Source organism: Manis pentadactyla, chromosome 1, assembly GCF_030020395.1.
Source record: "Manis pentadactyla isolate mManPen7 chromosome 1, mManPen7.hap1, whole genome shotgun sequence".
NCBI lineage: Eukaryota > Metazoa > Chordata > Mammalia > Pholidota > Manidae > Manis > Manis pentadactyla.
This window is the reverse complement of record NC_080019.1, coordinates 42,797,911-42,822,078: the sequence shown is the minus strand read 5'-3', so window position 1 is coordinate 42,822,078 and position 24,168 is coordinate 42,797,911. Positions and strand designations below refer to the sequence as shown.

At 41.3% G+C, this 24,168-nt stretch overlaps 2 protein-coding genes across 2 annotated transcripts in view; one reads left to right on the top strand and one right to left on the bottom strand.

The window, feature by feature from the left end:
* Positions 1-2,686: 2,686 nt before the first annotated feature.
* Positions 2,687-8,130, bottom strand: KIAA1143 (KIAA1143 ortholog). The gene is made up of 3 exons (XM_036883901.2): positions 7,954-8,130; positions 3,581-3,725; positions 2,687-2,916 (listed from the first exon to the last, which is right to left on the bottom strand). Exons 1-3 carry the CDS (start codon positions 8,059-8,061, stop codon positions 2,702-2,704), a joined length of 468 nt encoding a protein of 155 aa, XP_036739796.2. The 5' UTR covers positions 8,062-8,130; the 3' UTR covers positions 2,687-2,701.
* Positions 8,131-8,184: 54 nt separating this feature from the next.
* KIF15 (kinesin family member 15) overlaps positions 8,185-24,168 on the top strand; it is a 167,600-nt gene continuing 151,616 nt past the window's right edge. The window contains exons 1-3 of the mRNA XM_057497184.1: positions 8,185-8,340; positions 17,019-17,061; positions 17,572-17,755. Coding sequence (XP_057353167.1) covers positions 8,289-8,340; positions 17,019-17,061; positions 17,572-17,755 — 279 coding nt within the window. The 5' untranslated portion in view covers positions 8,185-8,288. The remainder of the gene's footprint in view (positions 8,341-17,018; positions 17,062-17,571; positions 17,756-24,168) is intronic.

Sequence of the window (24,168 nt, the reverse complement as noted above, 5' to 3'; positions counted from 1 at the left end):
TTTTGAGTATTCTTTACACTAGGTCTTAATATGGGGAAAGATAGAAGTGGCACCAAATTCATGATATGGATGCTCTAAAATTCACAATTTCAGATGGATATGGCTAATGAAGGATGCAATATTGGTAAGTTCCCAGTTTTGGTTGACTTGCAGTATGAGAAAAATTGTTAGGTTATTTGTAGTTCCCACTTGTCTAACACCAAATGCTATCTATGGTCTTTTTTTACCTACATATGTGTATAACACTACCAATATTATACACAGCTATAATAGTAGTATAACTCCATTCAGGTTCCTGGACCCAATTTCCATGTATGTATGTGGGAGGGGGGCTCTTCCTACACATACTTACACCAAGCAATTCTCGACCACCAGCAGAGTGTCTGAGAACTCAATTTTGATGCTATCTGCCCAGAGACAGCACCAGATTCCCAGAGTAAGGGCTCAGTCCTACAAGACTGCCCTCCACCCCTAACTCCATACTCTGGTTGCAAGCCCGAGGCAGTTACTTGTGCTTTTGATCTACCAGCTACAGATTGGAGGTTCCCACGACCTCCCCCTTAGGGTCAATTAATTTGTTAGAGCAGCTCACAGAACTCAGGAAAACACTTACGTTTACCAATTCAATAAAGAAAAGGATTCCATAAAGGATACAAGTTAACAGCCAGATGAAGAGAAATAGGGCAAGGTCCCAAATAAAGGAGCTTCTATCCTCCTGGACCTTCGGGCCCGGCTCGGTGGCAGAGGCGTCCTGGTGCTCCAAGCACAGAAGTTCTCTCCGACCAAGCAGGATCCACCCGGGAACAGCAGCCAGAGCAGAGCAGAGCAGGAGAGCAGCTCTTCTCAGGGGTTTGTGAGCGCTTCATTGCATAGTCATGATTGACTAAACTACTGGCCATTGGCTGATCCAGCCTCCAGACCCTGTCCTTGGGTGGGGGTGAAAGTCTCTCATTAACATGACAAAACATCCGTTTCACCTTTAAGACTGCAGTGTTTTCAAGAACTGTGAAGACCAAATATACCTGGAAAATATATATATTTGGTCCTATGAATGACCAAATATATATTTCTTATGATTCATTATATCACAGTCATTAACTAGGGTCTTGAGTGATTACCTGGAAAGGCTCTGACTTTAAAGAGCTCCTCTCCTTTCCCTACCCCAACTCTTAAGAGAAACTGCTCATTCACATGCTCTTTCAAGTAAGTAAGAAACAAATGTGGCTCTAGGACAATTAATTTAAGAAAAGAAACCATACCAAAAGAGATGCTAGATGAAACAAAGATCAAAATGTAAAAAAATTAAAACAAAGACCAAGAGAATATAGCTAACTCTTTATCTGACACAGAGGTTGGGAGTTGGAACAAGACTCATAGATTACATAATTAACAAATTAGGAAGAAAAATGTGATTATACTAATGGAAAATGAACAAAAACTTAATTAAAACAAAATGGTCTATTAACATATGAAAAAGTTTAGCCTTCCTGGGAAATGGAAGAAAGTGCCAATTAAACTATTAAGCACTATTTTCAATACAGAAAGTTGACAAAAGTGAAAAGCCTGGAGCACCATTATGAAGTGAGCTCCTATAGATGGCAAACGAATAAAATGATAAATCTCTAGAAAGCAATTTCAAAGTAAGCATCAAAAGCTTTACCAATATTCAAATACTATGATCCAGTAATTTTGCTCCCACCAATTCATTCTAAGGAAATCATTAGAAATACACCGAGAGGAAAAAAAAGAAAGGAAACACACGGAGAGGTTTCTGTACAAGCATGTCCAACCACTGCTACAACTCAGGCTGCATGTAACAAGTAAGCAAGAGGCTTAAATAAGAGGCTGTTCGTTCTCCACATGCCCCAAGAAGTCCAGAGGGCGGCAGTTCCTCTGGGCAGGCGTGCCGTCGACCTGTGCCCCGTGGGTCTTCTGTGGTCCTACCTAGAGCAAGTGGCTGTCTTCCTCACACCTAAAAATGGGTCTGGTACTCCTTGCTTTCATGTCTGTGCTGCGTGCCAGGCAGGATGAAGAGAGGACCAAGGTTCATGCTTGCCAAATTTGTCCTTTCTATTATAAAAAAAAATCTAGTAGCTTTATTAAGATGTCTACTCATATCTTTTTCTAAGTGTTATCAACCAGTCACCAGCCTAACCTGTATCAAGATCACTTATATCAGAGCCTCACTTGCACAAGATCCACTTGGATCTCTCAACTGGCCACAGCTGTCTTCTGGTCGCCTTAGCGGAAGCTGGGGAAGCATACTCAACGAGGCACATCGTTGTCTCCTGGGTCCAGAGTGGGGTTCTGCTAATGAGGAAGATACAATATGGAATCCTTTGTGGCAATTAATGTCAGGCTTTTAAATTTTACTGACCTGGAACAATACTGACAATATAATGTCAAGTGAGAAGCAGGACAGAGAACACAGACAATACAACCTCCATTTTGTTTTTTAAAAAGTATAACTTACACACACACCCCACACAAGGGAAATAACAAAATGTTATTAGTAGTTAATGTCTACAGAGTTAGCATTTCAAGTCAAGGGGGTATTGATGGATGGACACAGTTTTTAACCTCCCTAAATTTTTTTCTGTATTTTCTAAATTTTCTATAATGAACTTGTCTATCTTTATATAGGAAAAAAGTTATTTTTAAAAACACCCCATAGTCTTAAAGAAGACTAGGTCCAAAATATTTATTCATTTTCATCTTCATTATCAAAGGAAAGGAGACAACTGTTTTTGATTTGCTTCTGTGAGTTCTTTTTAACTGAGTCCTGCTCATTTATTCCCTTTGCCTTTGTCTTCTTCTTCTTTGAGCTTGCTCTTAAGCCTGAGTATTTTTCACCAGAGGAACGCTTGACTGGTTTTCGGTACATGATTCTTCCATTGGCTGGAGCTGGTTCTTCATCTGCAGCAAAAACAAAGTAAAAGAACTGTCTTTCTCCCTCCTAAGGATATTTTGCCTTATCGCAGAGTCAAATGGCAAGAAAATCTCAAACTGTATTCTGTATTTAAGGATGTCCTTGCGTCAGCTCAGCCTGGCCTTCTCCACTGCCTCTGGCTGTATGTCCCCAGACAGGCAGTCAATTACGAGAACTCATTCACTGAAGTATTCCATGATAGTGCCAGTCCTCAATTAATTATAATCAGGCTATATTTTTAAGTATTTTGAAAATTGTTTGGAATTCCAGCATATTCCCCTAAAGCAATGTAACAAAGATTTAGGAATAATGAAAAATATACTATTTAACATACCGCACTTCAGGCAATAAATAGAAGTCTGTTGACTAGTTTGTAAACCTAACCAACTGTTTTTTTAAAAACAGGATGTTTTTACTTAAATTTGTACTTCATCCTCATAGCCACCCAATAAGGTAGGCACAGTTATTGTCTCCATTTTATTGATGAAGTGGCTGAGGTGAAATAACTTGTTCAAAGTCACACACCTAAATCTTAAAGCCCAAATCTGAACCTATGATTGTCTCCTTCAAATATACTACGCTGTTAGAAGAAATAATTTCATACTCCAGGTTCCGTAAATTGTTAGAAAAACAAATTTCTTTCAGACATACCTGCTGTGGCAGCCTTTATTTCTGCTTTAATTTTCATGACTTCTTCAGCTGACAGGTCTCCCTTTCTTAGAACCACCACTTGGGGCTGTTCATCTTCTTTGTCACTGTGATCACCGTCTTCATCTGGGAGCTGGGGCTGGATTCTCTAAGGGGAAAACAATTTGTAGGCCACTGACCTTGAACCAAATACAACCACTGTCTCTGTAAGACACCATAATTAGTAAATTGAGAAAGGGTAACTTTATTGAGTAAATGTGTCTGGCAATGAATTTTCAGGTCCCTTTTAAGACCTAGCCTCACCATGCTAGGGAAGAGGTCTACCTGCCAGTAACCCCTTGGTGCCTGTCCACTGGGACTGATTTCCATCTCAGCAGGACCCCAGCTTGCAGCTGTTGGCGTCAGGAGCCCTCAGCTTCAGTACTGAGGCAATCCCCACCTCCCCAGGGCAGTGCTGAAACACATCAATTCTCTCTACTCTTTACCGACCCCTTTCTTCTTAAAGTTTGACAAAAAACAAAACAAAAAAACGCACAAACAACCCCCCCAACCAAAAAAACAAAAAAATCAATACCAAAGTACAGGAATGTTGGGGACCGCCTTTGTCTTCTCACATGCTTGTAGGCAGAATGGTAAAGCACCTTCCCCCAGGTCTGAATGCAGCATGGGAAAGCACAAGCTTGAGAACAACCGGTGCAGTCCTTGGAAGTTATCTGCCCACAAAAACATATCTTGTCCTCGAAGATGAGCCAAGGCTCCTCACTCTGAAAATAGGGAGACCTTGAGGATGTGTGAAAACACCACCCCTGCTTCTGGTGTGGGGGAAGTGGAGAACAAAGAAAACGCTGATGTGGCAGAGAGCGGCCTTGGCCCCAAAGAACATCTTGTTACACATCCATGAGGAACTGAAGGAGCCCTATTGTTCCTATCTCTGCCCAGCTAGCTCAGTCGGTAGAGCATGAGACTCTTAACCTCAGACTCGTGAGAGTTCAAGCCCAACTGGAGCAGCCGAGGCAAGCAGCCAGGCTGGTGGCTGGGACGCACAGGAGCGTCAGCCCTCCAAGTTCTGTCTTCTTTTTTCTCCAGCCCACCCCCCTCTCGTCAGGCCCGGTTCGACTCGTCGCGGCTGGACCGCGGCACAGGAAGCAGCAAGTCAAAGGTATTCTTCCTCCCACCTCTGCTCATCTCTCCTCCCTTCCAATAGCTTCCTTTGGTGGGTATCCTATCAGCTGTTTTCTAGGTGAATAAAAATACGCAAGTAGAAACATTTTATTTACAAACAGGATACCACACATACTACCATTTGACTTGCTTTCTTTTGTCTTTTTAAATTATGCAACCTCCCCAACATAAAGTATAGAGAATAACATAACAGAAACCATGTATTCATTACATGCACATAACAAATGGTGACATTTGGCCAGTTGACTCAGTTTTAAAAAACATGAGGCACCATAAAAACCCCACTCCCTCAGCATTTTAACTCAAAACATATCTTTGCACAATGCCTTGAGATACATAAAGAATCATCTATTTAAAAAAATCACTGCCTACTATTTAATTACATATGTGGTCATCTCATGGCTTATTTGACCAGTACTCTGTACATCAACATGTTGGTTGTTTCTAGTTTTCTTTCTACTGCCATAAAAAATCTGCATGTTTTGTTCACTTTTGTGAACTTACATGTAAGATAAATTCCTGGAAGTGGAATTGCTGGGTTGAAAATTGCACACCCATCACACATTATTCAATAGTTTGTTACTCTACCTCTCAAAGAGCCTTCCTAGTCTCCCAAACAGGGCAACAAGGCCCTGCAGGATCTGGTCTTGATCTACAACTACAGCATTATCCTCCACCATGCTCATGGCCTCTGCACCCCAGCTAGGTTTTAATACTGCAGGTGCATGCACACATTAGCTCCTTTGCCTCCTCTGTCTCGGAACAAGTTCCCAGTGCCTAGAAAGCCCCATTGCACCTGGCCAACTCTTGCTTGTGTCGCCTTCTAGACTTAGATCCTTTAGAAGTGCTTTCCTAATCTCACCTTTTCTTTTTCACACTGTGCATAGCTCACAGGCAGCATGTTCCACACTGTGTTATCAATGTTTTTCTATATGTCTCCACTAGGCAAGCTCCTTTGCAAGAGGCATCAAGTGTTTCACCTCTATATGCAGAAGCACAAAGCCTGGCAAACAGGAGGGATTCAAGAAATATTCTTGTTGATCTATTCAAGAATGACTAATAGGATGAAAAATGATGAACTACCTGAAGCCCTGGCAAGTTACTCATAGGCACATTCATCCCTGTCGTCTATGTCTCAAGTCTGCTCAATCATTTGACAAGTGCATTCTCCTTAATACCTGTTAGTTCACTGATTATTCATTAATTTTGCCTATTTTTCTGACAAAGTTTCCAATAAGAGACCACAAAAAAGTAGGTAATTAGTAAGTATTTTTAGTCAAGGAAACGGGAAAGTGAATAAAATAATTCCTGGTGTTCACTATATTGAGAATCATTAATTCTGACGTTTTGTTTATGTAGTTGTCCAGAAAACAAGTGAAGCAGTCTAAACAGTGGTGGCAGCCACTGAGGACTGTTCAGAGCCACTCCTGAATTAATTCTCAAGAATGTGGATAAGGTGACTTAGCTCAATTACATAATGATTTCCTATGACACTCTTTTATTTTTGGAATAGATCACTACAATGTTGATTATATTGCCAAAATGACTAAGAATGAAGTTGGTTTTTCAAATACAGGAACATGGAGTCTCTCTTAACAGAAAAGTCTCTTGGTTAAATAAGTAAGCCCAAATCACTGATATTAATTGGAAAACTTTTCTACCTAGAATTCTCTTAAAATACCCTTCCAAATTGTAATCTTCAAGGTGTTAACAACACACACAGGCTCATCATTAAGACCTCAAGCAAACTATAAAATTGTCTCACATTCTCATTGTTGAGTCCGCGTTCCTTTTCTCAAACATTCTCACTGCCACCATCACCATTTTTGGTCCTTAGGGTTAGTCACTCCCTGACCATTTTATCTCTAACCAAAAACGGCTCCTTGTTGCCTAATGAATAGTCCACATGATCTCACTTCCATCAGTCAGTCACCTCTACGTACGGTCCATGACTCACCAATTCTACACCTTTACCCATGTTTCTTTCCTTCCATCTCTACCTTTTGAACCTACCCATGCTTGAGATTCAATCTAAATATTTCCCCTCCTCATGAAGCCTTGCCTAATGACAGGCAGCGTCAAAAAAACTGACCACCTACTACTTGGTGCCAGTTGCTGGGAAAATACAGAAGGATTAAGACACTAATTTAGAGAGTTTGGTTTAGAGGTGGACATACACAGGAGGGCGAGTAGTTGCAGTGCAAAATGATGAGTATTAGGGGTGAGATGTGGACGAAGTAAAGAGAAGAGAGGAAGGGGGAGCTTTGAAGGCATGCTGACCCATGGTGACCTGTGAAGGCTGAGAGGAGTCAGGAAGGAAGATGTTAAAATAATATGGCATTTTGGAGATTGATTTCTTTGACATTTTAGAGCCTGGCACAGTACCTTAGCCTTAGCACATACTGGATTGGGTAATTTCACATAAATCAACCTTGTCTCCTCTACTAAGCTCTAACTGACTTGAGGGGTGAGTCTACAGAGTGCTGAATACATTATTTGTCTGTACAGCCCGTAAGCATAACAGTCTCTTTCTACTGAAAGAGGCAGGGCAGGTGTTGGTGTGAGACGGTTAGACTCGAAGCCTGGGAGGGCTCAGACGTTGACTCCCACCGAACTTCATTCCTAAACTATTCAGGTGTGGCTCTTTCCTGAAGCTCCTCTTTTTCTTTCAGATTCAGGATATTCAAAGCTTATGCTTACTTTCAAAAATATGATTACTCTTTGCTTGTTTTCGTAACGATAAAGCATAGAAAGTGATCCAGAGCATTCCTCCAAAGATGTTCCAGACTCAAGACCTAGGGCTTCGGGTCATTTGATTGAGTGGCCTCAGTTTCTGTACCTAGAAAATGGGACGATACTATCACCCACCCTGCTAACTACAGGTCTGGGAATAAGAAAGTGATAAAGAGGAGAAAGGAAAGTGAAAGTGATTGTTCTTAACCATCTACCAAGGACGAGGCGCTTTTCCTGCGTCGTCATTTTCAAGAACACAGCAGCACTCTGAAAACGACAAAGAGCTTCCTGGGCGCAAGAGGCTATAGTGCGAAGAGGACCAGCCTGCGGTCGAAGCCCACCCCGAATGGGTGCAGGGTGACAGCGGGTACGGATCAGTACCGAGCTTCCAAGTCAAAGCAGAGGCCGGAAGTGGCGGGGAGGGCCGCGTTCCTGAGATAACGCGACTGCCCCGGGCTCACCTTGGTCTCTACGGTGGGCCCTTCCCTGTACCCGACCCGTTCCTTGAAGCGCGCCAGAAACGTCGGCTCGTCTGGCCTCTTGTACGACACCTGGTTCCGCCTGTTCATGGCAGCTCCTGCGGAAAAACAGTCTTGCTCCGCCACCTCGAGACCGCACAGAGGTGACGGCGTCTACTCGTGACGTCACACGAGCCCCGCCCCTAACCCCCGACCGGGCAACATGGCGGCCTCCAGGCTGGCGTCAACGTCGACCTGAGCGCCAAATTCAAATATGCCGCCATTTTGAAAGGGCTGAATCCATACGCGCGGCGCCGCCGAAGGTGGGGGCGTAGGCTATGGTGGTCCCGGGACTGAGGGGTGAGGTCGCCATGGCGCCCGGCTGCAAAAGTAAGGATCCCTGGCTTCGTAACCCTGTCGCCGTCCCCAAACCCAGCCGTTCAAGGACGGCTGCCGCCGGGTTCCTTGAGCAGCTGGGGGCGTTTAGAATCTCTCTGTGCCCCTCAGAGACCATATACTGGGGGATCGGCTCTTCCTCTTTACTGTGGTTTTCGGGCGCACGCTACGAACCACAGACATTTGTTGTTGGGGCCAGGGCCAGGGCCAGGGCCGAGCAGGGAAGCCGGAAGCGAGAGCCCTCCGCCAGGGCCTGCCCATTCCTCGCTCAGGGTCTCCGTCCTGGCGGGGGGTCGCTGGCCTGTTTCTGCGTCCCAACCGAGCTGCTTGCTGCTCTAGGTATCCTTGCCCGAGGGTCGACCCCGGCTCAATCCACCTTCTGCGTATTTCTGAGGCTGGGGTGCTTATTTGCGGAGTTGAAGAATGAACTTAGCCAACAGTCAAGGTAGGAGAGCCAGGGAGACTTTTACTGAGAGATACAGCGAGAGGACAGACAGAGCTCCCGGCGGGAGCCAGGAGGGGACCAGAGAGCCCGGGGTGATGCGCTGTCTAGGGGGTCTATAGGAGGTTGAGAGACAGAGGGCAAGGGACGCAGACCCACCAGATGGTCTCTAAATGTTTATCTTTAAAGAGACACTAAGTTTCTTATCAGTTTTCTAGCCTATTTTGCAGACTTAACATAAGAAATTTACTGCTTTTGAATTCGGGGTTCTTGTTTGCGGAGCCGAAGAATGAGCTTCACAAACAGTCGAGGTAGAGAGCAAGGTACAGGCTTTTATTTAGAGGTAAAGTGAAAGGACAGAGCTCCTGGCTCACGCCAGGAGGGGACAAGAGAGTCCGTGGTGGTGCGTTGTCTAGGGGGTTTTATAAGCAGTTGAGGATTTTTTGAGAACATGAAAAAACTTAGGGGTGGGGACTTGTTAAGTGGTCCCTGAATATTAAAAATTAACTTAACTGTAAGGAATTTCCTGCCTTGATTTCTCTCTGGGACACCGGCGCCTTGGTCTGGGAGCAATCAAAAGGCTGCCTGCCCAGCCCCCAAGGTGGGCTGAGGTATTGTCTACTTGCTAAAGAATCTTGCCTCTTGAACTTCCTGGGTGTTAAAATGCAATCTTATCTTTTAGATGGAATTCTTCCTGCCTTTTACTATGCCGTCTACAGCTGGGTCTGCATGCTAAGTTAGTTGCTCAGTTTCCAGAATCACCTGGTCAGATCCGAAGGAGGAAAGACAGCACATAGGCCTGGGCCTTTTAGCATGCTAAAGTGAATCTTACACATGGTTACAAATGATTAGCATAATAAAACATGTGCTACACTTCTTTATCTGGGGAACATTAACTGATCTCACTGAAGAATGATTCTAGAGCTCAATGTTTAGCATAGAGTTTTAGCAGGGGGGTTTCCTTGCATGTAGTTACATTGCTCTGACTGCAAATATTCTGCCCTGCCCGCTCCGGAGGCGACCCTACTCTATCTAAGCCCATGGTCGCTGTCTCATTTCCACGTTACTGACTTCCTGAAGGGGAGAACTTACTCACGTTCTGAGCACGTCTTTCTCTTTTGGATGGCCAGTCATAGATTAGGGAATTTTAAAGCACAGAATTCAGCAAATGTCTTTATACTCTCACAAGCCCTATTTTCTCTTGCAGGGTACCTATTCGATTTCTTCCTTCTTTCATAGATGGGAGCGCTGTCATTCTTGCTGTTGATATGACCTTTAATTTTCTTTTTTTCTTATTAAGATATCATTGATATACAGTCTTATGAAGATTTTACATGAGCAATATTGTGATTACTGCATTTGCTCATATTATCAAGTCGCTCCCAACCCCCCTTTGGAGTCACTGCCTATCAGCATAGTAAGATGCTGTAGAGTCACTACTTGTCTTTGCGCTGTACTGCTTTCCCAATGAGCCCTCTACATTGTATGCCAATCATAATGCCCTTTAATCCCCTTCACACTCCCACCCAACCCACTCACCTGCACCACTCCCCGAGCCTGCCCTCCCCTTTGGTAACTACTAGTCCCTTTTGGGAGTCTTTGAGTCTGCTGCTGTTTTGTTCCTTCAGTTTTGCTTTGTTATACTCCACAAATGAGGGAAATCATTTGGTACTTGTCTTTCCCTGCCTGGCTTATTTCACTGAGCATAATACCCTCCAGCTCCATCCATGTTATTGCAAATGGTAGGATTTGTTTTCTTCTTATGGCTAAATAACATTCCATTGTGTATATGTACCACATCTTCTTTATCCATTCATCAACTGATGGACACTTAGGTTGTTTCCATTCCTTGGCTATTATAAATAGTGTTGCAGTAAACATAGGGTTGCATATGTCTTTTTCAAACTGGGCTCCTGCATTCTTAGGGTAAATTCCTAGAAGTGGAATTCCTGGGTCAAATGGTATTTCTATTTTTAGTTTTTCAAGGACCTCTATTGCTTTCCACAATGGTTGAACTAATTTACATTCCCACCAGCAGTGTAGGAGGGTTCCCCTTTCTCCGCATCCTCACCAGCATTTGTTGTTTCTAGTCTTTTCGATGTTGGTCATCTTAACTGCTGTGGGGTGATATCTCATTGTGGTTTTAAATTGCATTTGCCTGATAATTAGTGATGTGGAGCATCTTTTCATGTGCCTGTTGGCTATCTGAATTTCTTTGGAGAAGTGTCTGTTCATATCCTCTGTCCATTTTTAATTGGGTTATTTGCTTTTTGGGTGTTGAGGTGTGTGAGTTCTCCATATATTTTGGATGTCAACCCCTTATCAGATATGTCATTTACAAATATATTTTCCCATACTGTAGGATGCCTATTTGTTCTACTGATGGTGTCCTTTGCTTAACAGAAGCTTTTTAGTTTGATGTAGTCCCATTTGTTCACTTTTGCTTGTTTCCCTTGCCTGAGGAGATGTGTTCAGGAAAAAGTTGCTCATGTTTATATTCAAGAGATTTTTGCCTATGTTTTTTTCTAAGAATTTTTTGCTTTTATCAGTTACACTCAGGTCTTTGATCCATTTCAAGTTTACTTTTGTGTATGGGGTTAAACAATAATCCAGTTTCATTCTCTTGCATGTAGCTGTCCAGTTTTACTAACACCAGCTGTTGAAGAGGCTGTCATTTCCCCATTGTATATCCAAGGCTCCTTTATTGTATTTTAGTTGACCATACACGTTTGCGTTTATATCTGGACTCTCTATTCTGTTACATTGATCTGTGGGTCTGTTCTTGTGCCAGTACCAAATTGTCTTGATTACTGTGGCTTTGTAGTAGAGCTTGAAGTTGGAGAGCGTATTCCCTCCAGCTTTATTCTTCCTTCTCAGGATTGCTTTGGCTATTCTGGCTCTTTTGTGGTTCCATATGAATTTTAGAACTATCTGCTCTAGTTTGTTGAAGAATTCCATTGGTATTTGGATAGGAATTGCATTAAATCCTTAGATTGCTTTAGGCAGGCAGGATGGCCATTTTGACAATATTCTTCTTATTCATGAGTACAGTATGTATTTCCATTTGTGGGTATCTTCTTTAATTTCTCTCCTGAGTGTCTTGTGGTTTTCAGGGTATAGGTCTTTCACTTCCTTGGTTAGGTTTATTCCTAGGTATTTTATTCTTTCTGATGCAATTGTGAGTGGAATTGTTTTCCTGATTTCTCTTTTTGCTAGCTCATCATTAGTGTATAGGAATGCAACAGATTTCTGTGTATTAATTTTGTATCCTGCAACTTTGCTGATTTGAATTATTAGTTCTAGTAGTTTTGGAGTGAATTCTTTAGGGTTTTTTATGTACACTATCATGTCATCTGCAAACAGTGACAGTTTAACTTCTTCAACAGTCTGGATGCTTTTTATTTCTTTGTGTTGTCTGATTGCCATGGCTAGGACCTCCAGAACTATGTTGAATAAAAGTGGTGACAGTGGGCATCCATGTCTTGTTCCCGATCTAAAAGGAAAAGTTTTCAGCTTCTTACTGGATGATGTTTGCTGTGGGTTTGTCATATATGGCCTTTGTTATGTTGAGGTACTTGCCCTCTATACCCATTTTGTTAAGAGTTTTTGTCATGAATGATTGTTGAGTTTTGTTGAATGCTTTTTCATCTTCTGTGGAGATGATCTTGTGATTTTTGTCCATTTTGTTGATGTGGTGGATGATGTTGATGGATTTTCGATTGTTGCACCATCCATGCATCTCTGGAATAAATTCTATTTGGATGAATAAATCCTACATTGATATATTCAAAAATACATGAAAAATATCATCCATCAATTTTTGCTTATCTGGAAATTGTTTAACCCCTGCTTTAAATTTAAATGATAGTCGCTGGGTAGAGTATTCTTAGCTGAAGGCCTTTCTGTTTCATTACATTAAGTATATCATGTCATTCCCTTCTGGCTTGTAAGGTTTCTGCTGAGAATTCTGTAATCACCTGTTGGGGTTTCCTTTACATGTGATCTTTTTTCTGTCTCTGGCTGCTTTCAACACTCGCTCCTTGTTCTTGATGTTTGCCATTTTAATTATTATATGTCTTGGTGTTGTCTTCTAGTGTTTCTTGTGTTAGGAGCTCTCTGTGCTTCCATGACCTGAATGTCTGTTTCCTTCTCCAGATTGGGGAACTTTTCAATAATTATTTCCTCAAAAAGACTTTCTATCCCTTCGTCCCTTTCTTCTTCTGGTACCCCTATAATGCAAATATTGTTCCGTTAGTTTGGTCGCACAGCTCTCTTACTATTCTGTCATTCCTCAAGATCCTTTTTTCTCTCTGTTCATCAGCTGCTTTGTTTTCCTGTTCTCTAATTTCTGTTTCATTTACCCAGTCCTCTGCATCATCTAATCTGCTTTTACATCTCTCCATTTCATGTTTCATTTCAGATACTTTGTTCTTCAGCTCTGAGTGGCTTTTTTTCAGGATTTGTCTCTCTTTGTCGAAGTCCTCACTGAGACCTTTGAATATCTTCTCTGTAAATCCATGAGCTTGTTTATGACTTTTATTTTCAAATTTTGTCAAGAAGATTGGTGATTTTAGTTTCACTGACCTCTCTTTCTGGTGTTTTTCCTTTTAGTTTTGTTTGGACCACATTCCTCTGCCCTTCTTTTTTTAGTGTTTCCTATGGAATAATAGCTTTGTGCAGGAGGCGCCCTCTAGTGCCCAGAAGTTTAATTTCCTGTGTGTGAACCCCAGCTTGTTGGCGTGCAGTGTTTGTGGCACCTGTCTGTCTTGTAGTGATCTGATTTCAGGTGGGCTGTGTGGGCCATGAGCTGATCTCACCAGCAGGGAGAATACTTGGGGTGTGCCACTGGAGCTGCCATGGGCAGAGCCACCTGCCCTCTGGCCTGTTGCAATCATGGGAGCCACAGGTGCTGGGAGGAAAGAGCTTGGCTGGGAGGGTTTCCTGCCTTCCTTGCTGTAATGCCTGCCTCCACTGCCAGGTCAAAGGGTTGTGTGCACAGGGAGGCACCACAGAGCTGCACCCCTGGAGCTGCCATTGGTGGAGCCATTCTCCCGCCTGTCTTTCACGATGGTGAGGGTGGTGGTGAGTGGAACTGGTGCCTGCTGGGACAAAGGACCAGCAGACTGTGCACCGCAGCAGGGAGTCTCCGGGCTGCATTGCCAGCCAAGGGGATGGAGTTTCTGAAGCTCCTGAGAGTTTCAACGTGCTGTGCTGAGTGTGCTGGGAAGGTGTTGTCCACCTGCCCTTTCTCCTGAGCAGAGAACTCTGTGTAATCTTTGCCCCTCTAGCTCTCCTCTCGCTGCTGGGAAGTCCTTTAAACTGCCCACTTTTCTTTTGTCTTGGGGCTGGTAGTGCGTCCCTGTTTTCAGAAGAAGCTGGAATGTCAGCCTCCCTGAGTATTCTGCCTGCCTTTGCTTTCCAGCCCCACTAATCTTCAGAGCACTATGTAATTTGGGTTCGTGTTCCCGGAGTGGATCTCCAGGGCCAGGTTTTCAGTAGTCCAGGGCTTCTACTCCCAAGCCCACTCACCTCTGCTCCCACTGGTGGCTTGGGGTTGGGGGAGAGCTTGGGGCCCACCAGATTGTGGCTTTGGGGAAGTTGGGGTTCCTATGGCCAGCATCCTCACTGAACTTAAACCACCTGATGATGTACTGGCCTGTTGCTAGGCTCCTGCTTCCACACCTTTAGGCAATAAGCTATTATTGTGCTATATGGAGAGCTTGGCCCAGTGCTCTGGGCGGAGGCAGAGACTCTAGTGCTTGACCTACTGCTGGGAGAACAAGCCGTTTCACCCCAAAGAAATGTTCTACTGTCATTTCTTTGGTCACACTGAATCCATAGCGAACTTGCTGGGGGCTGAAACCCATTGGAAAGACAGTGGCTTTGCCACTTTATCCTTTTCTGTGAGGTTTTCTCTTCTTTCCAGATGTAGGCAGTTTGTTCTGCAGTCTTCAGGTCATTTTCATGATTAGTTATATTTGCTGTATTTTTGTGTTTTATGTGATTTTGGGAGGAGGTTTCTCCTTTGCTTCTTACACTGCTGTCTTTTCCCCAGAATTCCTCATTTTCCTTTACTTCTTTAATTATGATTTCCTTTAGTTCTGTGAACATGTTTATAAAGATTACTTTGAAGCATTGTCCTGAAAAACCCAACATCTGGGCACTGTCCCAGGCAGTTTCTGTTGCCTGCTATTTTTCTGGTTTATGGGTCATCACTTTACTGGTTCTTTGAACGGCTTGCCTTTTTATTATATTGGAAACTTAACATTTTAGGTAATATAGCAAATTTGAGTACTGGTCTCCCTATCTGGGGAGTTTCTTATTTGCTTGTTTATTTGTTAGCATGTGCTGGATTGTTTTAGTGAAGTCTATTTCCCTCCCACATTGTTAAGCCTCTGATGTTGCTTCTCAGAAAAGTACAGCTTTGGATATGCCACAGTCACTCTGGGATGACAGTGGTTTTGGTGGGGATCTCTTTCTTTCCTTCACCACACTCAGCTTTTGAAACTACGGGAATACCTGCTGTTGCCCTATTGTTTTCAACAATGACCTGGAACATAGCCCTGCAAGCTAATCCCATTACATTCTTGTTCCTTAGAAGTAGTAGTTTCTTAGGTCTATGTTTGATATTTGTTCTGGCCCCAGTAAAGGTGTTCCATCTGTCTTATTCCCCAGTACTGTCCTGCAAACAGGCCTGAAGTTTAGCTTGTATCTTTAATCTCTAAATTGCCTTTCACCACAACTGCCAGTTATTCCTGTGCATGCCATTAGGCTTGAACTTGTTCGTGTTTTGTTGTAAATAAAGTCAGCTCCTTTGTAATTATCTATTTTATGTCCTGTCTTCCCCTGAGGCAAAATTTCTGAACCCTAGGCTCTGGAGCTGGGGGTGGGACAAGGACAGTCTTTCAGAGTGACACCAGTGCTCTACTTGCTGAGTATTTGTTGGAGATGGGGAAGGTGTGTGTATGTATAGCAGTGTAGGGTCCTCTTGAAGCAGCCTGGGGGCCTCTCCTATTGGGGAACCACTGTCTCATGAGCCAGGACATTAGTGGTCAGGGCCACACAGGGTTCTCAGCAGACTGTCGAGCATAGAGCCTCATTCCAAGAGCGGGGACTGGGAGGGAGAAAGGAGCCCCTAATTCTCAACCAGACTCACCTGAGACCTAGGCTCAGCAGTAGGCAGCTGGCTGGAGGCAGGGTGAGAAACTGACAATCTGCTCCTCCTGGGAAGAAAGCTCTCCAGTTGGGAGCTGAAGGGGGAGGGATCCCTCTGTTCTTTGCTGTACAGTCGGGAGTGCTGGAGTGGAGTCTACCAATTTGCTGAGCTGGGAAGGAGGGAGTGGTTTGTTTCAACTACCACAGACTCTCACCTATCTTATGGCATTTACACAGATTTTCTTGACTAGATGTCTCCTCTTTTGCTGTTTGCCTTTAGGACCAGGGCTTAAATGGTTTTTGTTTTTTTATTTCACCAATTTCACTGGGTATTGGATCAGTGGAGTTCCTTACACTTGTCATGCTGGAAGTTGATCTTTTACTTCTTTTTTAACAGAATCATTCTGCCTGCTGGGCTGAGAATAGATGGGAGCTGGGAAATGAGGGAGTGAAAGAAGCAGGGAGGCTGTTATAGCTCAAATAAGGGATGTTGCTGGGGTGATTCCATGGTGGTCATGAAGTGGATTTGACAAGAAGTAGAATTCTGGATGTATTCTGAAGGTAGAGATAAAGATTGGCTGACAAGTTAGATATGAAATATGAGGAAGAAAGGTGTCAGGGATGACTCCAAGGTTTATGGCTTGAGCAACTGGAAAGATGGCGTTTTTACTAATTGAGAAACATGTTTGGGTTGGGGAGGTCAGTTGATCACGAGCTTAGTTTTGGATGTGTTAAATTTGAGCCATCCTTTTGAACATCCATTTGGAGACATCAAGTAGGCAATTAGATGTAGAAGTCTGGGGCTCAGGAGAGCAGTCCAGAGAGAAGGTTTAACTTTAGGAGTCATCACCATATACATAGAATATAAAACGAGACTGGGTGTCATCACCAACAGAGCAGATATGGATAGACTAGAGAGGGAGATCAAGGCTTGGGCCCAGAGCACCCTGCTGTCATGAGGTCAGGGAGCTGAGGAGACCGAGGAGTGTCAGCAGCTGAAGAGCAGGCTAGATACAAATGGGTTTTATATATTGCAATTTTTAACACCTTTAATGACTTCTTATCTTTTTTCTAGCTGAGTTACGCAATGTGACAAATTGTCAGCCTAATCAGCCAAGGTAAGAAAAAAATCTTATTGATAAGATCCAAAGAGTTAAGGATGTCATATTCCTAAAAGAACTATTTAGCATAATAAGGGGTACTTGTTTCAGAATTAAGCCTAGTCCTCAGCTACCTGTAAAAATCTGGAAAAATCACATCTCTTCCCCAATACCTGTCCTTTTACCTTCCAGGTTAAAAGTTAGAATCAGGAGCACAATTCTCCCTTGAGATGACTCATTTTATTATTGCTATTAAGAAAGATATCAGAGACAAGCAGTGCTTGGAGCACTTTGGAATCAACTCCCTTTGAGTTGATTTCAAGTAGGGGCTTGTGGAGATTAGGTTCATAGAGAAATCAGTAAAGGGTGTGGATCATGTGAGACTTTTAAGAGGTGAATGTGAATGGGTAGATTTTGGGTTTTGTTGGGGAATCTCTCAATATGGAAATATTACAGGCAATATGAGACTGAGATCTTTTTTCAGTTCTTTTTCTCAGTAAACTTAGGCTGCATATTTTTTGATTTTAGTAGTGAAGGTGATGCCATCAAAGTTTTTGTGAGAATTCGTCCCCCTACAGAGGGTTCTGGATCAGCTGATGAAGAGCAAAACTTATGCTTATCTGTGCTCTCTTCTACAACCATCCGGCTGCACTTGAACCCTGAGCCCAAGACCTTCACATTTGATCACATTGCAGACATGGACACCACTCAGGTAATGATAATTTTGGAAGCTTAATTTTCCATTTGGATAAGGTTCTGTTACTTGTGAGGATTTCATTTCTCATTTCTTAGTTTGATAGGCCTCAGATAAGGGAGCTCAAACATGTAAATATTTTTAATTTAATATGTTTAAAAATATGTATAATTTAAATTTAATTGTGTTAATGTTATTCTTCCTTCATTAAACTTCATGCCAGAGTGCCTGCTTTGCTTGCTTTCTCCATCTAGTGATGGCAGTTAATGAAGGTATATTATTCAGAGTCACTTGGGTGGTTGATGAGTACAATTGAACTGTTTAAGGACTGTCTTAGTTCTGGCTACTATAACAAAAATATAGACTGGGTGGCTTAAATAACAAACATTTATTTCTTACAGTTTTGGAGGTTGGGAAATCCAGTATCAAGGCCAGGAAATCCAGTATCTGTTGGGTATCCACTTCCTGTCTTGGCTACAGCTGGCTTTTCACTGGGTCTTCACATGGTGGAGAGAGAGAGAAAACAGGTTCTCTCATGTCTCTTCCCCTTTTTTTGATATACAATCTTATATTGGTTTCACATGTACAACACAGTGGTTTGATAGTTACCCATATTATTGAATCCTCACCCCCTCTAGTGTGGTTACTATCTATCAATGTAAACACATGTTACAGAATCATTGACTGTATTCTCCATGTTGTATTACTGTCCCGTGTCTAACTTACATTGTGATTGTGAAATATTAATCCCCTCCTCCTACTCTAATCCCTCCCCTTAGTAACCACCAGTCACTTCTCAGTGTTTTTGAGTCTAATGCTGTATTGTTCCTTCTGTTTTGCTTTGTTTTTATACTCCATAAATAAGTGAAATCGTATGGTATGTCTTTTTTTTTGGTATCATTAATCTACAATTACATGAACATGATGTTTACTAGGCTTCCCCCTTCTCCAAGCACCCCCCCCCCACATACCCCATTACAGTCACTGTCCATCAGCATAGTAAGATGCTGTAGAATCACTACTTGTCTTCTCTGTGTTGCACAGCCCTCCCTGTGCCTCCCCTGACATTATACATGCTAATCGTAATACCCCCTTTCTTTCCCCACCCTTATCCCTCCCTTCCCACCCATCCTCCCCAGTACCTTTTCCTTTGGTAACTGTTAGTCCATTCTTGGGTTCTGTGATTCTGCTGCTGTTTTGTTCCTTCAGTTTTTTCTTTGTTCTTATATTCCACAGATGAGTGAAATCATTTGGTACTTGTCTTTCTCCGCCTGGCTTATTTCACTGAGCATAATACCCTCTAGCTCCATCCATGTTGTTGCAAATGGTAGGATTTGTTTTCTTCTTACGGCTGAATAATATTCCATTGTGTATATGTACCACTTCTTCTTTATCCATTCATCCACTGATGGACACTTAGGTTGTTTTCATTTCTTGGCTATTGTAAATAGTGCTGTGATAAACATAGGGGTGCATATGTCTTTTTCAAACTAGGCTGCTGTATTCTTAGGGTAAATTCCTAGAAGTGGAATTCCTGGGTCAAATGGTATTTCTATTTTGAGCTTTTTGAGGAACCTCCATATTGCTTTCCACAATGGTTGAACTAATTTACATTCCCACCAGCAGTGCAGGAGGGTTCCATATGGTCTGTCTTTTTCCACCTGACTTCACTTAGTGTAATCTCTCTTGATCCATCCATGTCATTACAGAACAGGATTTCTTTTCTTTTTATGGCTGAATAATATTTCATTGTGTATATGTACCACCTCTTCCTTCCATTAACCTATTGATGGACACTTAGGTTGCTTCCATATCTTGGCTATTGCAAATAGGGAGGAGATAAACATAGGGGTGCGTATATCTTTTTGAATCAGGGATTGATTGTCTTCAGGTAAATTCCTAGAAGTGGAATTACTGGATGGAATGGTATTTCTACTTTTAGTTTTTTGAGGAACCTCCATACTTCTTTCCACAATGGCTGCACCAGTTGACATTCCCACCAATAGTGTAGGAGGGTTTCCTTTTTTACACATCCTCACCAACATTTGTTATTTCTTTTTTGAATAGTGGCCATTCTACAGGTGTGAGGTGATATCTCACTGTGGTTTTAATTTGCATTTCCCTGATGATAAGCAATGTGGAGCATCTTTTTATGTGCCTGTTGCCATCTGTATTTCTTCTTTGGAGAAATGTCCATTCAGGTCCTCTGCCCATTTTTTAAATCAGGTTGTTCTTTGGGTGTTGAGGGATATGAGTTCTTTATATATTTTAGATGTTAACCCCTTATCAGATGAGTCATTCATGAATATATTCCCCCTTACTGTAGTTTGCCTTTTTTGTTGTGCTGATGGTGTCCTTTGCTGTACATAAGCTTTTTAGTTTGATGTAGTTCCACTTACTCATTTTCTATTTTGTTTTCCCTGTCCAGGAAAATACTGCTCATATTTATGTTCAAAAGATTATTGCCTATGTTTTCTCCTAAGAGTTTTATGGTCTCCTGTCTTACATTCAGGTCTTTGATCCATTTTGAGTTTACTTTTGTGTATGGGGTTAGGCAGTAATCCTGTTTCATCCTCTTGCATGGAGCTATCCAGTTTTCGCAATACCAGTTATTGAAGAGCATTTCCATTCCCCATTGTACAATCATGGCTCTTTATCGTATATGAATTGATCATGTATGTTTGGGTTTATATCCAGGCTCTCTAGTCTGTTCCATTGATCTATAGGTCTGTTCTTGCACTAGTACAGTATTCTTGTTCTGATTACTAAAGCTTTGTAGTCGAGTTTGAAGTTAGGGAGTGTAATTGCCCCAGCTTTATTATTCTTTCTCAGGATGCCTTTGCTATTTGGAGTCTTCTATGGTTCCATATGAATTTTAGAACTATTTGCTCTAGGTCATTGAAGAATGCTGTTGGTATTTTGGTAGGGATTGCTTTGAATCTGTAAATTAAGTTGGGCAGGGTGGCCATTTTGACAATTTTAATTCTTTCTATCCATGACCATGGGATAGATCTCTACTTATTTGTGTCTTCTTTAATTTCTCTCATGAGTGTCTTATAGTTTTTAGAATATAGGTCTTTCATGTCCTTGGTTAGGTTTATTCCTAGGTATGTTATTCTTTTTGATGCAGTTGTTAATGGCATTGTTTTCCTGATTTGTCTTTCTACTAGTTTGTTGCTAGCATATAGGAATGCAACACATTTCTGTGTATTAATTTTGTGTCCTGCAATGTTGCTGAATTCAGTTACTTTAATAGTTTTTTGGTGGATTCTTGAGGGTTGTCTATGTATTAATTATGTCATCTGCAAATAGCGACAGTTTAACTTCTTTACCAATTTGAATGCCTTTTACCTCTTTGTGTTGTCTGATTGCCATAGCTAGGACCTCCATTACTATGTTGAGTAAAGGTTGTGTGAGTGGGCATCCTTGTTTTGTTCCTAATCTTAGAGGAAAAGCTCACAGCTTTTTGCTATTAAGTAAGATGTTGGTTGTAGGTTTTTTATATATGGCCTTTATTATGTTGAGGTTCTGGTCCTCTATACCCATTTTGTGAGAGTTTTTATCATGAACGCATGTTGAATTTTTTCTCATGCTTTTTCATCATTTATGGAGATGATCATGTGATTTTTATCTTTTTCGTTGATGTGCTCTATGATATTGATTGATTTATGAATATAGTAACATCCTTGCATCCCTGGAATAAACCCCACTTAGTCATGATGGATGTACTTTTGATGTATTTTTGGATTCAGTTTGCTAATATTTTGTTGAGTATTTTTGCATCTATATTCATCAGGGATATTGGTCTGGTATTAGAGTGATGCTAGCCTTATAGAAGGACTTTGGAGGTATTCCCTCTTCTGCTTTTTGGAATATTTTAAGGAAAATGATAATTAGCTCTTTAAATGTTTGGTAAAATTTGGCTGTGAAGGAGTATGGACCTGAAGTTTTAATTTTGGTGAGTTTTTGATTACCAATTCAATTTCATTGCTGGTAATTGGTGAGTTTAGATTTTCTTTTTCTTCCAGGGTCAGTCTTGGAAGGTTGTATTTTTCTAGGAAGTCATCCATTTCTTCTAGGTTTTCCAGTTTATTGGCATATAATTTCTCATAGCATTTGTTGATAATACTTGTATTTCTGTGGTATCGATTATGCTTATTTCTTCTTTGTTTCTGTTTATGTGTATACACTCTTTTTTTTTTTCTTGATAAACCTGACTCTGGGTTTATCCATTTTGTTTTTTTTCTCAAAGAACCAGCTCCCGGTTTCATTGATTTTTTTTTTCCTATTCTTCCTTTTTTTAATTTTTAACTTACTTTATTATTTTTTATTATTTTTTAAAATTTTGGTATTGTTAATGTACAATTACTTGAACAACATTATGGTTACTAGACTCCATCGGTTATCAAGTCCCCACCACATACCCCATTACAGTCACTGTCCATCAGCATGGTAAGATGCCATAGAGTCACTACTTGTCTTCTCCATGTAGTACAGCCTTCGCCATGTCCCCCAACCCTTACATTATGTGTGCGAATTGTAATGACCCTTTTTCCACCTTATCCCTCCCTTCCCACCTATCCTTCCCAGTCCCTTTCCCTTTGGTAACTGTCAGTCCATTCTTGGGTTCTGTGAGTCTGCTGCTGTTTTGTTCCTTCAGTTTTTTCTTTGTTCTTATACTCCACATATGAGTGAAATCATTTGGTACTTGTCTTTCTCCGCCAGGCTTATTTCACTGAGCATAATACCCTCGCGAATATTTATTGTCGTTTGTCTTTTGGATGGTGGCCATCCATACTGGTGTGAGGTGATATCTCATTGTGTTTTTAATTTGCATTTCTCTGATGATTAGAGATGTGGAGCATCTTCTCATGTGTCTGTTGGCCATGTGAATTTCTTCTTTGGAGAAATGTCTGTTCAGCTCCTCTGCCCATTTTTTAATTGGATTATTTGCTTTTTGTTTGTTGAGGTGTGTGAGCTCTTTATGTAATTTGAATGTCACCCCCTTATCGGATCTCTCATTTATTAATATATTCTCCCATACTTTAGGATGTCTTTTTGTTCTACTGATGGTGTCCTTTGCTGTACAAAAGCTTCTTAGTTTGATATAGTCCCACTTGTACATTTTTGCTTTTGTTTCCCTTGCCCAGGGAGATACATTCATGAAGAAGTTACTCATGTTTATGTCCAAGAGATTTTTGCCTATGCTTTTTTCTAAGAGTTTTGTGGTTTCATGACTTACACTCAGGTCTTTGATCCATTTTGAGTTTACTTTTGTGTATGGGGTTAGACAATAATCCAGTTTCATTCTCTTACATGTAGCTGTCCAGTTTTGCCAACACCAACTGTTGAAGAGGCTGTCATTTCCCCATTGTATATCCATGGGTCTTTCATCATATATTAATTGACCATATATGCTTGTGTTTATTTCTGGGCTCTCTAGTCTGTTCCTTTGTCTATGGGTCTGTTCTTGTGCCAGTACCAAATTGTCTTGATTACTCTGGCTTTGTAGTAGAGCTTGAAGACAGGGAGTGTAATTCTTCCTGCTTTATTCTTCCTTGTCAGGATTGCTTTGGCTATTTGGGGTCTTTTGTGGTTCCATATGAATTTTAGAACTGTTTGCTCTAGTTCTTTGATGGATGCTGTTGGTATTTTGATAGGAATTGCCTTGAATCTGTAGATTGCTTTAGGCAGGATGGCCGTTGTGACAATATTAATTCTTCCTATCCATGAGCATGGGATGTGTTTCCATTTGTTGGTTTCTTCTTTAATTTCTCTCCTGAGTGTCTTGTAGTTTTCAGAGTATAAGTCTTTCACTTCCTTTGTTAGGTTTATTCCTAGGTATTTTATTCTTTTTTTTTTTTAGATAATTATTCTTTATTGAAGGGTAGCTGACACACAGTATTACATTAGTTTCAGGTGTACAACACAGTGAATCAACATTTATATACATGATAATTCTAGGTACCAGCTATCACCATTCCAAGTTGTTACAATATTTTGACTATATTCCTTATGCTATACATTACATCCCAGTTACTTATTTATTTTACAACTGGAAATGTGTATATATATATATATTTTTTGTAAGGGCATCTCTCATATTTATTGATCAAATGGTTGTTAACAACAATAAAATTCTGTATAGGGGGTTCAGTGCTCAATGCACAATCATTAATCCACCCCAAGCCTAATTTTCGTCAGTTTCCAATCTTCTGAAGCATAACGAACAAGTTCTTACATGGAGAAAAAATTTTTACATAGTGAATAAGTTACATGGTGAACAGTACAAGGGCAGTCATCACAGAAGCTTTCGGTTCTGCTTATGGATTATGAACTATAAACAGTCAGTTCAAATATGAATACTCTTTTGATTTTTATGCTTGATTTATATGTGGATACCACATTTCTCTCTTTATTATTATTATTTT

Bases quoted from the DNA above. Each gene is read 5' to 3' on its own strand.
- KIAA1143 (XM_036883901.2), bottom strand. From the start codon at position 8,061: ATGAACAGGCGGAACCAGGTGTCGTACAAGAGGCCAGACGAGCCGACG. The intron at 3,726-7,953 runs GTGAGCCCGGGG...TTTTCCCCTTAG, and splicing joins GGCCCACCGTAGAGACCAAG to AGAATCCAGCCCCAGCTCCC. The intron at 2,917-3,580 runs GTATGTCTGAAA...TTTTTGCTGCAG, and splicing joins AATAAAGGCTGCCACAGCAG to ATGAAGAACCAGCTCCAGCC.